The sequence below is a fragment of the Entelurus aequoreus genome, linkage group LG06, assembly GCF_033978785.1.
Source record: "Entelurus aequoreus isolate RoL-2023_Sb linkage group LG06, RoL_Eaeq_v1.1, whole genome shotgun sequence".
Classification (NCBI taxonomy): domain Eukaryota; kingdom Metazoa; phylum Chordata; class Actinopteri; order Syngnathiformes; family Syngnathidae; genus Entelurus; species Entelurus aequoreus.
The window spans coordinates 32,431,270-32,446,460 of record NC_084736.1 but is presented as its reverse complement, the minus strand read 5'-3'; the positions used below and the strand labels follow the sequence as shown (position 1 = coordinate 32,446,460).

The window sequence follows — 15,191 nt, the reverse complement described above, 5'->3', positions numbered from 1 at the left end:
AAATAAAAAAAATAAATAAAAAAATAAAAAAATAAAAATTGATTTTTAAAAAAGAGAATCGATTCTGAATCGCACAATGTGAGAATCGCGATTCGAATTCGAATCGATTTTTTCCCACACCCCTAATATATATATATATATACACATAGATACACACACACACACACACACACACACACACATGCATACAAACACACTTATTGGATTCACTTTTCTGGTTCATTGTTGTGATATGTAGTTCAAGTGTACACACACCAGGTATGGTAGTACAGCGGACTGATACTGACCCACAGGTGAAATCCAGGAGTCACCGAGTGCCACACCAGCAAAGTTGCACCTGAGATCTCCTCGAGTGACAGCCTACGAGCAAAAATGTACAACAACATTTCATCACAATAACAAAGTTGCCTGACGACAAGGAGCTAAGAGTCAAACATGACTCAGGAGTAAAATATAATATTCATACTTAGTGGGAAGTATGGATGTTCCCATCAGGGTTTATGCTGCAGACACCGATACTGATCATCCATCCACCGATATCATTACATGTATCAACTGTAAATGTGTTTATGCTGAGTGCTACTGACACTGGAACAATATCAACACAATGTTTCAACTAGTCCCCTAACTACTTCTAAACTAGTTCCAGATATCTAAAAGAGTTCCCCAACTACTACTAAAATAGTTACCTAATATTTAAACTAGTTAATTATCTACTAATAAACTAGTTGTATAACATTTAAACCAGTTCCCTAATATTTAAACTATTTCCGTATCTACTACTAAATTAGTTCTGTAATATTGAAACTAGTTGCCTATCTACCACTAAACTAGTTATTTAATATTTAAACTTGTTCCCTGTCTACTATTAAACTAGTTCCCCAGTATTTAAACTACTTCCTATCAACTACTAAACTAGTTCCCTAAAATTCAAACTATCCTTATTCGACTATGACAATCCTGGAGATTAACACCAGGTTTTTTAATGAACTGTTGAGGGCACAGATTCAGCTTGTTGGCTTTCAAACAGTCCTCGGTCATACTTCTACTCCAAACAACACTTTCGCTTTAGACTCTTAGGCCTTTTCCTGAACTATGGCAGAGTGGCAAGATGTAGCAAAAACTGACTATGTGATTGGGATGGTAGAGAAAGATCAATAATAATAATAAATGTACATCTGTTGATGTGGACATTTAGACTGTTAGAAGAGAACGAAGTCAACAAAGAAGACTGACTTACTTTTGTGACTTCAAGGGAGATGGCGGCTGCCATTTTTCCTCCATAGGATTCAGAAAATATGAAGAAGGGTATTTTCTTGTGGAAACAAAATCATTACCGTTATTGTTAACATCATGTAAACATGGTGTACAGTCCACGTCATGTAAACATGGTGTACAGTGCACATCGTGTAAACATGGTGTACAGTGCACCTCGTGTAAACATGGTGTACAGTGCACCTCGTGTAAACATTGTGTACAGTGCACATCATGTAAACACTGTGTACAGTGCACATCATGTAAACACTGTGTACAGTGCACATCATGTAAACACCGTGTACAGTGCACATCATGTAAACGCACATCATGTAAACATTGTGTACAGTGCACCTCGTGTAAACATTGTGTACAGTGCACATCATGTAAACATTGTGTACAGTGCACATCATGTAAACATCGTGTACAGTGCACATCATGTAAGTGCACTTATTCCAAAATGGAATTAATTAATTTTTGTCCTCAAAATTCTACACATAATATTTCACAATGACAACGTGAAATTTTTATTTAGAGCAGGGGTGTCAAACTCAAATACAGAGTGGGCCAAAATTTAAAACTGAACAAAGCCGCGGGCCAAGGTTGAACAAATTAACCTTTTAATAGGGACCCAAACAAGTTTTGCATTGAATATTGAACAAGCAAGGCTTATATAACTTTAGAGTGACATGCAAAATCGAGTTTCAAATAATAATAATAATAATTCAAAAATATCAATGGCATATCAAATAAAATTTAAATAAAAATTGAATGCCTCTTTTCTATTTGCAGCCTTCTGAGGTTAATATCAAAATAAACTCTTTCCACAGGCTAATAATACATTTGAAAAAAAAAACAACAATAATGAATGAATCAAACATTCAAGCCTTGAAGTAGCAAGAGAAAGTGCATGAATAGAATGTAAATTATTGCTCAGTTTGCTACACTGATTTGCTTTAACACTGAATATGGAACAAGCAACGCTTATATAACTTAACTCTCAACTTTCAAAAAACAAACGAAAAAACATCAATGGTATATTAAATAAAATTTAAATAAAAAATTGAATGGCTCTTTTCTATTTGCAGCCTTCTGAGGTAAATATCAACATTAACTTTTTCCACAGGCTAATAAATTTGATAATAAAATAACAATGAATAAATCAACCATTCAGGCCTTTTTACTGCTCAGTTTGCAACACACTGATCTATTCTGATGTGCCCAAGCCAGACACCTGGCATCTTTTCTGGGATGCTAGTTCATTAATGTCGGGGCTCAGGTGGGTGGGGTTTGGTGGTAGCGGGGGGTGTATATTGTAGCGTCCCGGAAGAGTTAGTGCTGCAAAAAGTTCTGGGTATTTGTTCTGTTGTGTTTATGTTGTGTTACGGTGCGGATGTTCTCCCGAAATGTGTTTGTCATTCTTGTTTGGTGTGGTTTCACAGTGTGGCGCATATTTGTAACAGTGTTAAAGTTGTTTATGCGGCCACCCTCAGTGTGACCTGTATGGCTGTTGATAAAGTATGCGTTGCAGCCGCATATATCATGTGACAGGGGCCGGCACGCTGTTTGTATGGAGGAAAAGCAGACGTGACGACAGGTTGTAGAGGACGCTAAAGGCAGTGCTTTTAAGGCACGCCCCCAATATTGTTGTCCTGGTGGAAATCGGGAGAAATTCGGGAGAATGGTTGCCCCGGGAGACCATCGAGAGGGGCACTGAAAATCGGGAGGGTTGGCAAGTATGAGTATTAGCGGTGAATGCGGTGTTACAGCGGAGTCCACTTGTGGTAAATTCAGTTGGTTGGAGATGATTTGGAAAAGTACACACCTGTCTATATTTGGCAGAGCACAAACCAAGCATGATGTCCAAATAATTCCAATTGAGCTCACAAATAATTATAGGGTATTGTGTGTAGAATTTTGAGGACACAAATGAATGTATTTCATTTTGGAATAAGGCTGTAACATAACATGTGGAAAAAGTGAAGCGGATGTACTGTATGCCAAACTCTGTAAAGCATGTTAGAAACTAAAAGGTTACCAATTTTAACTTGAAATATGCTTTTTGAGCAATTTTAGTCCACCCAAACACCAAGTTTCCTCACCTGAAAGTCCTCCATCTTTGAGAAGAAGTGTTTGAGGAGCACCAGCATGTCTGAAGCCACCATGTCAATGTCTGTGGCGTAACAATCCGGCCTTTCTGCGTAACTAAAACCAGTTCCGACTGGATTGTCCACAAACAACACGCTGGCTGCCTTCACCTGCAACAACCAACACAAAATGTCATTTTTCTTCTATTCACAAGAACTAAGTTAATATTAGCTTGGGACGATACACTCAGATCACATGACCATCATCGATACAGACCTCTAGAGCATTGGTCCCCAACCACCAGGCCGTGGCCCGGTACCGATCCGTGGATCGATTGGTACCGGGCCGCACAAGAAATAAAAATAAAAATTAAAAAAAATAAAATATGTTTTTATTTTTTATTAAATCAACATAAAAAACACAAGATACACTTGCAATTAGTGCACCAACCCAAAAAACTTCCCTCCCCCATTTACACTCATTCGCACAAAAGGGTTGTTTCTTTCTGTTATTAATATTTCTGGTTCCTACATTATATATCAATATAGATCAATACAGTCTGCAGGGATACAGTCCTTAAGCACACATGATCTAAAACACGTATGCTGAGGTACTACTGTATTGTTTTTTTTTACTATCTTTAGTATGACTGTATTGTTTTGTTTTTCTTACTATCTTTGGTACGACTGTTCAGGTTTTGTTTTTTTACTATCTTTGGTACTACTGTATTTTATTTTTAACTATCTTTGGTACTACTGTATTGTTTTTTTTTTTTACTATCTTTGGTACTACTGTATTGTTTTTGTTTTTTTACTATTTTTGGTACTACTGTATTTTTTTTTACTATCTTTGGTATTACTGTATTGTTTTGCTTTTTTAACTATCTTTGGCACTAATGTATTGTTTAAAAAAAAAAATCTTTGGTACTACTGTATTGTTTTGTTTTACTATCTTTAGTATTAATGTATTGGTTTTTTTAAATATCTCGGTACAACTGTATTGTTTTTTTTTACTATCTTTTGGTACTACAGTATTGTTTTTTTACTATCTTTGGTACTACTGTATTGTTTTGTTTTTTACTGTCTTTATTACTACCGTATTTTTTTTTACTATCTTTGGTACTACTAGAAAGGTTTTTTTTGTATTATCTTTGGTACGACTATAGTTTTGTTTTTTTTACCGTCTTTGGTACTACGGTATTGTTTTTTTTAACTTATCTTTTGGTACTACTGTATTGTTGTTGTTTTTACTGTCTTTAGTACTACTGTATTTTTTTTTACTATCTTTGGTATTACTGTATTGTTTTTTTTACTTATCTTTTGGTACTACTGTATTGTTGTTGTTTTTTACTGTCTTTAGTACTACTGTAATTTTTTTTTTTACTATCTTTGGTATTACTGTATTGTTGTTTTTTTTTTTTTATCTTTGGTACGACTATTGTTTTTTTTTTTTACCATCTTTGGTACTACTGTTGTTTTTTTCTATTTTTGGTACTACTGTATTGTTTTTTTACTACTATCTTTGGCACTACTGCAGTGTTTCCCACACATTCATTTATTTGTGGCGGCCCGCCACGAAAGAATTACGTCCGCCACAAATTTAAAAAAAATAAATAATTTTTTTGTTGTTTTTTTTGTTGTCCTGTCCAGCTTTTCAGGCAAATCATGTAGTTGATGTAGATGCCCATATAGGCTGTTCAGATTTACTTTACAAAAGAGAAGTGTAGGATACTTCTCTTGTTGCCTTATTTGTATTTGACCACTACTGTTTTCTGTTTTTTGTTACTGACTGTGGCAGGACACCTCTGCCTCTGTTTCACTTTATGTTGCTGGTAAATAATATGGTTGTAGTAGTAGGCTAAAGTTAAATTATTTAGTATGCACTAATTAAAGGGGCAGAGCTTTAAGAGACATTTTAGCTTTTATAAGATATATTTTTTGTAAGAACCTCAATTAATAAATATATTTCAGTGAATAACTTATTGTTCAAATCTGTATATAAATATGTACATAAAGTGTTGTAATTATATTGTAAAATGGATGGATGGATAGATGGATGGATGGATGGACGTTTAAAACAAAACTGTTATTATTAATTAGTAAGTATACATTTTTTTAGCCTTTTTAGAGAAAATCATATCATTGTAGTACATTATGCAAATTAATAGATGATGTCATGGTGACCACGCCCATAGCCACGCCCCCATCGCCACAGGTATCTTGGCAGTTTATGGGAAACACTGTACTGTAATGTTTTTTACTATCTTTGGTACTACTGTATTGTATTTTTTCCATCTTTAGTACTACTGTATTTTTTTTTTACTATCTTTGGTACTACTGTATGGTTTTTTTTTTAAATTATCTTTGGTACTACTGTTTTTTGTTTTTTAACTATCTTTGGTATTACTGTATGTTGTTTTTTTTAACTATATTTGGCACTAATATATTGTTTAAAAAAAAGATATATAAAATATATATATAAATGTCATCCACCTCAACAAAAATGATCCTACATTTTTGTTCAGTACAGTAGCATCGCTAACCCAACAAGGGACTCCTCCCAGTAGCTCCACCCACTCGGCAGATGACTTTATGAATTTCTTTAATAAGAAAATTGAAGTCATTAGAAAGGAGATTAAAGACAATGCATCCCAGCTACAACTGGGTTCTATTAACACAAATACGACTGTATATACGACGGATACCGCCCTCCAAAATAGTTTCTCTCTCTTCGATGAAATAACATTAGAGGAATTGTTAAGATGTGTAAATGGGACAAAACAAACAACATGTTTACTTGACCCATTTCCTGGGAAACTTATCAAGGAGCTTTTTGTATTATTAGGTCCATCAGTGCTAAACATTATAAACTTATAACTTTCCTCTGGCACTGTTCCCCTAGCATTCAAAAAAGCGGTTATTCATCCTCTACTCAAAAGACCTAACCTCGATCCTGACCTCATGGTAAACTACCGGCCGGTGTCCCACCTTCCGGTTATCTCGAAAATCCTCGAAAAAATTGTTGCACAGCAGCTAAATGAACACTTAGCGTCTAACAATCTCTGTGAACCTTTTCAATCCGGTTTCAGGGCAGATCGCTCTACGGAGACAGCCCTCGCAAAAATGACAAATAATCATAATACCTGGGATTTATATAGCGCTTTTCTAAGTACCCAAAGTCGCTTTACATGTTTTTCTGAACCCATCAATCATTCACACCTGATGGTGGTAAGCTACTTTCGTAGCCACAGCTGCCCTGGGGTAGACTGACGTATTGCTAACGATGGATTCTGATGCGTCATCTATGTTGCTGCTTCTTGATCTTAGCGCTGCTTTCGATACTGTTGATCATAATATTTTATTAGAGCGTATCAAAACATGTATTGGTATGTCAGACTTAGCCTTGTCATGGTTTAACTCTTATCTTACTGACAGAATGCAGTGTGTCTCCCATAACAATGTGACCTCGGACTATGTCAAGGTAACGTGCGGAGTCCCCCAGGGTTCGGTTCTTGGCCCTGCACTCTTTAGTATTTACATGCTGCCACTAGGTGACATCATACGCAAATACGGTGTTAGCTTTCACTGTTATGCTGATGACACCCAACTCTACATGCCCCTAAAGCTGACCAACACGCCGGATTGTAGTCAGCTGGAGGCGTGTCTTAATGAAATTAAACAATGGATGTCCACTAACTTTTTGCAACTCAACGCTAAGAAAACGGAAATGCTGATTATCGGTCCTGCTCAACACCGACATCTATTTAATAATACCACTTTAACATTTGACAACCAAACAATTACACAAGCCGACTCGGTAAAGAATCTGGGTATTATTTTCGACCCAACTCTCTCGTTTGAGTCACACATTAAGAATGTTACTAAAATCTCCGTAATATCGCTAAAATTCGTTCCATTTTGTCCACTAGCGACGCTGAGATCATTATTCATGCGTTCGTTACGTCTCGTCTCGATTACTGTAACATATTATTTTCGGGTCTCCCTATGTCTAGCATTAAAAGATTACAGTTGGTACAAAATGCGGCTGATAGACTTTTGACAAGAACAAGAAAGTTTGATCATATTACGCCTATACTGGCTCACCTGCACTGGCTTCCTGTGCACTTAAGATGCGACTTTAAGGTTTTACTACTTACGTATAAAATACTACACGGTCTAGCTCCATCCTATCTTGCTGATTGTATTGTACCATATGTCCCGGCAAGAAATCTGCGTTCAAAGAACTCCGGCTTATTAGTGATTCCCAGAGCCCAAAAAAAGTCTGCGGGCTATAGAGCGTTTTCTGTTCGGGCTCCAGTACTATGGAATGCCCTCCCGGTAAAAGTTAGAGATGCTACCTCAGTAGAAGCATTTAAGTCCCATCTTAAAACTCATTTGTATACTCTAGCCTTTAAATAGACCCCCCCTTTTTTAGACCAGTTGATCTGCCGTTTTCTTTTCTCCTTTGCCCCCTCGCCGGGTTATTCCGGTTCCGGTGACCATGGATGAGGTGCTGGCTGTCCAAAGTTGGGACGCGGGGTGGACCGCCGGCCTGTGCATCGGTTGGGGACGTCTCTGCGCTACTGACCTGTCTCCGCTCGAGATGGTCTCCTGCTGGCCCCACTATGGACTGGACTCTCACTGTTATGTTGATCCACAAGGGACTGTACTTAGAGGGGGGGTTACCCACATATGTGGTCCCCTCCAAGGTTTCTCATAGTCATTCACATCGACGTCCCTTGTGTGGGCTCTGTGCCGAGGATGTCGTTGTGGCTTGTGCAGCCCTTTGAGACTTTTGTGATTTAGGGCTATATAAATAAACATTGATTGATAGATTGATTTATATCTTTGGTACCACTGTGTTGTTTTTTTTACTATCTTTAGTACTACTGTATTGTTTTTTTTTAACTATCTTGGTACTACTGCATTGTTTTTTACTATCTTTTGGTACTACAGTATTGTTTTTTTTACTATCTTTGGTACTACTGTATTGTTTTTTTTACTACTATCTTTGGTACTACTGTATTGTTTTTTTTTACTACTATCTTTGACACTACTGTATTGTTTTTTTTAACTACTACCTTTGGTAATACTGTCTTGTTTTTTTACTACTATCTTTGACACTACTGTATTGTTTTTTACTATATTTGGTACTGCTGTATTGTTTTTTTCTACCTTTGGTACTACTGTATTGTATTTTTTACTATCTTTGGTACTACTGTATTGTTTTTTTTTACTATCTTTGGTACTACTGTATTGTTTTTTTTAATCTTTGGTATGACTATTGTTTTGTTTTTTTACCATCTTTGGTACTACTGTATTGTTGTTTTTTTCTATTTTTGGTACTACTGTATTGTTTTTTTACTACTATCTTTGGCTCTACTGTAATCTTTTTTACTATCTTTGCTACTACTGTATTGTATTTTTTCTATCTTTGGTACTACTGTATTGTTTTTTTTTTTACTATCTTTGGTACTACTGTATTGGGTTTTTTTTACTATCTTTGGTACTACTGTATTGTTTTTTTTAAATTATCTTTGGTACTACTGTTTTTTTTTTTTTTTTTACAATCTTTGGTACTACTGTATTGTTTTTTTTACTACTATCTTTGGTACTACTCTATTGTTTTTTTTACTACTATCTTTGACACTACTGTATTGTTTTTTTAACTACTATATTTGGTACTACTGTATTGTTTTTTTTACTACTATCTTTGACACTACTGTATTGTTTTTTTTAACTACTATCTTTGGTAATACTGTCTTGTTTTTTTTACTACTATCTTTGACACTACTGTATTGTTTTTTACAATATTTGGTACTGCTGTATTGTTTTTTTTCTACCTTTGGTACTACTGTATTGTATTTTTTACTATCTTTGGTACTACTGTAATGTTTTTTTTACTATCTTTGCTACTACTGTATTGTTTTTTTTTATCTTTGGTATGACTATTGTTTTGTTTTTTTACCATCTTTGGTACTACTGTATTGTTGTTTTTTTCTATTTTTGGTACTACTGTATTGTTTTTTTTACTACTATCTTTGGCACTATTGTAATGTTTTTTACTATCTTTGGTACTACTGTATTGTATTTTTTCTATCTTTGGTACTACTGTATTGTTTTTTTTTAACTATATTTGGTACTACTGTATTGTTTTTTTTACTACTATCTTTGGTACTACTCTATTGTTTTTTTACTACTATCTTTGGTACTACTCTATTGTTTTTTTTAACTACTATCTTTGGTAACACTGTCTTGTTTTTTTTACTACTATCTTTGACACTACTGTATTGTTTTTTACTATATTTGGTACTACTGTATTGGTTTTTTTCTACCTTTGGTACTACTGTATTGTTTTTTTTACTATCTTTGGTATTACTGTATTGTTTTTTTAAATCTTTGGTATGACTATTGTTTTGTTTTTTTTACCATCTTTGGTACTACTGTATTGCTGTTTTTTTCTATCTTTGGTACTACTGTATTGTTTTTTTAAAATTATCTTTGGTACTACTGTTTGTTTGTTTTTTACCATCTTTGGTACTACTGTATTGTTTTTTTTACTACTATCTTTGGTACTACTCTATTGTTTTTTTACTACTATCTTTGGTACTACTGTATTGTTTTTTTTAACTACTATCTTTGGTAATACTGTCTTGTTTTTTTTACTACTATCTTTGGCACTACTGTAATGTTTTTTTACTATCTTTGGTACTACTGTATTGTGTTTTTTCTATCTTTGGCACTACTGTATTGTTTTTTTTTTACTATCTTTGGTACTACTGTATTGTTTTTTTTTTACTATCTTTGGTACTACTGTATTGTTTTTTTTAAATTATCTTTGGTACTACTGTTTTTTTTTTTTTTACTATCTTTGATACTACTGTATTGTTTTTTTTACTACTATCTTTGGTACTACTGTATTGTTTTTTTTAACTACTATCTTTGGTAATACTGTCTTGTTTTTTTTACTACTATCTTTGACACTACTGTATTGTTTTTTTTACTATATTTGGTACTACTGTATTGTTTTTTTTCTACCTTTGGTACTACTGTATTGTATTTTTTACTATCTTTGGTACTACTGTATTGGTTTTTTTACTATCTTTGGTACTACTGTATTTTTTTTTTACTATCTTTGGTATTACTGTATTGTTTTTTTAAATCTTTGGTATGACTATTGTTTTGTTTTTTTTACCATCTTTGGTACTACTGTATTGTTGTTTTTTTCTATTTTTGGTACTACTGTATTGTTTTTTTTACTACTATCTTTGGCACTACTGTAATGTTTTTTACTATCTTTGTTACTACTGTATTGTATTTTTTCTATCTTTGGTACTACTGTATTGTTTTTTTTTACTATCTTTGGTACTACTGTATTGTTTTTTTTTTACTATCTTTGGTACTACTGTATTTTTTTTAAAATGATCTTTGGTACTACTGTATTGTTTTTTTTAAATTATCTTTGGTACTACTGTATTTTTTTTTTAAATTATCTTTGGTACTACTGTTTTTTTTGTATTACTATCTTTGGTACTACTGTATTGTTTTTTTTAATATCTTTTTTGTTTTTACTATTTTTGGTACTACTGTATTTTTTTAAACTATCTTTGGTATTACTGTATTGTTGTTGTTTTTTTAACTATCTTTGGCACTAAAATATTGTTTTAAAAATATATATATATATATCTTTAGTACTACTGTATTGTTTTTTTTAACTATCTTGGTACTACTGCATTGTTTTTTTTACTATCTTTTGGTACAACAGTATTGTTTTTTTTACTACTATCTTTGGTACTACTGTATTGTTTTTTTTAACTACTATCTTTGGTAATACTGTCTTGTTTTTGTACTACTATCTTTGGCACTACTGTATTGTTTTTTACTATCTTTGGTACTACTGTATTGTTTTTTTTTCTACCTTTGGTACTACTGTATTGTCTTTTTTACTATCTTTGATACTATTGTATTCTTTTTTGTACTATCTTTGGTACTACTGTATTTTTTTTTCTATCTTTGGTACTTCTGTATTGTTTTTGTTTTTTTACAATCTTTTGATTGTTGTCAAATATCTTAAAAGATGAAGTTCAAACAACTTACCCAACTGCTCTTTCTTGGTTGTAAGTCGCTATCCAGAGGTCCGATCTCCCCAAAGTTCCCAAAACCACTTCCTGAACCTCCTGGTCCACCCTAAATACACATCAGAAATACTTTAATTACACTTATTTTATAGTCCACTTTAAATACTCATGTTTAGCCTCGTCCTTCAGTGATAACGCTACTTGATAATGATAATGACACTTACGATACGAAGAAATGTCGTTCATTTTCCACAAAGAAGGTGATGATTATTTACCGTGTCAGCAGGTTTCAAAGGATGGACCATATATACAGTAAGTCACCTAATTACAACTGCAAAGGTGTTTTACCTGCAGCCACATGACAAAAGGGACTTCCTGATACTTGACGGACTGACTGTCCGCATAGTAAAGCCACCAGAACATGTGCGCCCCATCACGTACTTCCACATAGTCCCACACTTCTTCTCCCACCAGTGGAGCCGTGGAGCCTGCAAACAATTCAATAATATTTGACGTCATGAGGTGGATTCACACCAATAATACTTTAAAAACTCTGCAATCAACAGGTTTTTAAGTGCACATATCATAGACACATTTTGTATATAAAAAACATTTATAAAGAGAAACTAGGGTTGTACAGTATACCGGGACTAGTACACTATCACGGTACCAATGAATCAAAAACGGTACTATGATCTGTTTGAAAAGTACCGGTTTACGAGCAGAGGAGCATGTTCGGCAGCGCACACACACGGAGTACTTACAAGCCGACACAATGTGTAGACAGAAAAGGGAGAATGGACGCATTTTAGCCTAAAAACTAAAGATAAAGGTGAAGTTATAACACTGAAACGCCCTCAGGAAGAGGTGCTTTAAGACATGGCTAGCTAGCTCGCAGCTAACGTCCATCCGCAGTCGGCAGTGTTTTAGCTACATCTAAATCACTAATCCTTGTCTCCATGGCGACAAATAAAGTAAGTTTCTTACAAGTATCATTGGAGGACGAGGAATAGCTAAACATGCTTCACTACACACCGTAGGAGGATACAATAGCTCACAGCTAACAACAAGCTAGCACACCTAAATGTAAACAAATGTCATGGGTGGATCTACACCTACACCAATATACCAAGTATATTGTCGATACTACAAAGATTACATCAACATTTTTTATCGTCACAACATTTTTTTCCTTTTTAAAAAATTCATATTATGTGTATAAAGTCAGGAAATACGTCCCTGGACACATGAGGACTTTGAATATGACCAATGTATGATCCTGTAACTACTTGGTATTGGATCCATACCTAAATTTGTCGTATCATCCAAAACTAATGTAAAGTATCAAACAACAGAAGAATAAGTGATTATTACATTTTAACAGAAGTGTAGATAGAACATGTTAAAAGAGAAAGTAAGCATATTAACAGTAAATGAACAAGTAGATTACTAATTCATATTCTACCACTTGTCCTTAATAATTTTGACAAAATAATAGAATGATAAATGACACAATATGTTACTGCATACGTCAGCAGACTAATTAGGAGCCTTTGTTTGTTTACTTACTACTAAAAGACAAGTTGTTTTGTATGTTCACTATTTTATTTAAGGACTCAATTGCAATGATAAACATATGTTTAATGTACCCTAACATTTTTTTGTTAAAATAAAACCAATAATGAAATTTTTTGTGGACCCCTTTATTTAGAAAAGTACCAAAAAGCATAGAAGGTACCAAAATACTGGTATCGGGACAACCCTAAGACAAACACGATAACTATTGTAAAAACAATAAAATTTAGTATTCATAAAATCGAAAACAATATAGAAAAATATAAAATATTTATAATAGAAATAAATATCAATTGACTTAATATTTAGTATTTTTATCATACAGATAAATGTGTTTTTTTTTAATGTAAAATAAAAAAGAATGTGACCCCAATGTGGTCCTAATGTGACCCTAATGTGGTCCCAATGCTATCCTAATGTGGCCCCAATGCTATCCCAATGTGGCCCCAATGTGCATGTGATGTCCCATAAGAAACATATGTTTAATGTACCATAAGATTTGTTGTTAAAATAAAGCCAATAATGCCATTTTTTAATCGAAATACATTTTGGTAACAGGTCAACCCTAAGAGAAACAGTATAAGTATTGTAAAAATAATTAAATGTAGTATTTATAAAATCGAAAACTATATAGAAAAAATATAAAATATTTATAATAGAAAGAGATATCAATATACTTAATAGATAGTATTCGTTTTATACAGATATATTCTTCTTAAATAAAATGAATGAGAACAATTTCATTTTACACAAAATAGAATAAACATGTTTTTTAGAACTTGTTATAAGTGACAAAGCGAATTTGTGTATGATCGAATAACATGTCCAATGAATAATTATGTTTACAATAAATGAGATATGATATAAAAACGACCCTGAAATTAGGTGCACACTGACAGTATGTCCGAGCTCACCTGTGACGTTAATAAGTGACACGTTTGAAGCGAACAACGGCACAGTCGAGAAGTTATTGTCGTTTTTAGGCACATTTGCTACAACTATTTTTGCCACGCCGAGACAAAACAAGAGAACAACGTTGTATTACTAAACACCTCATTTCAGAAGACTGTTTAGGACTAAAAGGTACAGCTGGTAAACATTTAATCTTACCTTTGCCGACGATGAGCACAAATAAGAGCGACACAAATGCGCGACATGGAAACATTTTGTGTTGACTAGTTTTTGTGATCACGTGACAGACTTAGAGTCAGCTGACATATTCTACTTCCTCTTCGTGTATTTCCGGTTCTCTGGAAATTTGTTACAAAGGAAGTGACGTTGGACAATATCGGAATATCGGATATTGGCAAAAAAGCCATTATCGGACATCTCTAAACCTAATCATATTGTTTCTTCAACTTAAAAATAGCTGACAGTTTTTCCCCTTTCTCTGGGATTATATTCCCAGTTTTTATCTCGGACGTCTGGTCACTTATAGCATATAAGAATATTCTATTACTGTTAAGCAAACTATGAATAATAAAACACGCCAAAACATGTGTCCTTTATCATAGCTACACGTATGACAAAAAACCACGTGAAAATCAGTGGTATTCAGTGAGGTAAGATGAATTAAATGCGCTGACAGTTCATTGCTCCTGCCAAATGAATTGCACTGAGTAGAGCGGATCACCACTCCAAGATGGCGGCCCCGAGTCTCGTCAGCGCCAGTAGGCAGTAGAGGTCGATGCTGCGTCTACTTATAAGATGTCTATGGGGACCGCATCGACCGCTAGGAGGAGCCGTGTTTGCTGACCCTTTATGTTTTTGTTTTTTGGTACAGCGCCACCTATGTGGTAAACTAATGGATGTGGATATGGAGCACAAGAGTACCATTTCTCTTTACAATGAGATAAAAGATTGTAGAAGAATATTCTAATTGAAAAATATATATAAGGACAGAACAATAAGATCATATGGACAGCCGTAACTGTCTACATTTTGCTTTGTTTTTACTCAATATGACAGTATAACTGTCACACTCAATATGACAGTTATTTAAACAACTATTAAAACCAAACATGCAAAATGGCTAAAAATGCCTGAAATTATCTATATTTGTGAATTTTACTCGAAATATATGCCTTTTTTAAGGCTTGCAAACACAAAAAAATTGTTTTTACTCAATATGACAATAATGTTCTTATGATCCTGTGATAATGCAAAAAAAGCAATACAAATGTATTCAAACATAATT

At 33.9% G+C, this 15,191-nt stretch overlaps 1 protein-coding gene across 1 annotated transcript in view; it reads right to left on the bottom strand.

Moving 5' to 3' along the window:
* The window catches only part of scpep1 (serine carboxypeptidase 1), a 29,642-nt gene extending 15,403 nt beyond the window's left edge, over positions 1–14,239 (bottom strand). The window contains exons 1-6 of the mRNA XM_062050547.1: positions 14,105–14,239; positions 11,768–11,907; positions 11,439–11,528; positions 3,357–3,512; positions 1,241–1,315; positions 288–360 (exon numbers count right to left, since the gene is read on the bottom strand). Of these exons, the coding sequence (XP_061906531.1) occupies positions 288–360; positions 1,241–1,315; positions 3,357–3,512; positions 11,439–11,528; positions 11,768–11,907; positions 14,105–14,159 (589 nt within the window). The 5' untranslated portion in view covers positions 14,160–14,239. The remainder of the gene's footprint in view (positions 1–287; positions 361–1,240; positions 1,316–3,356; positions 3,513–11,438; positions 11,529–11,767; positions 11,908–14,104) is intronic.
* Between the last annotated feature and the right edge of the window lie 952 nt (positions 14,240–15,191).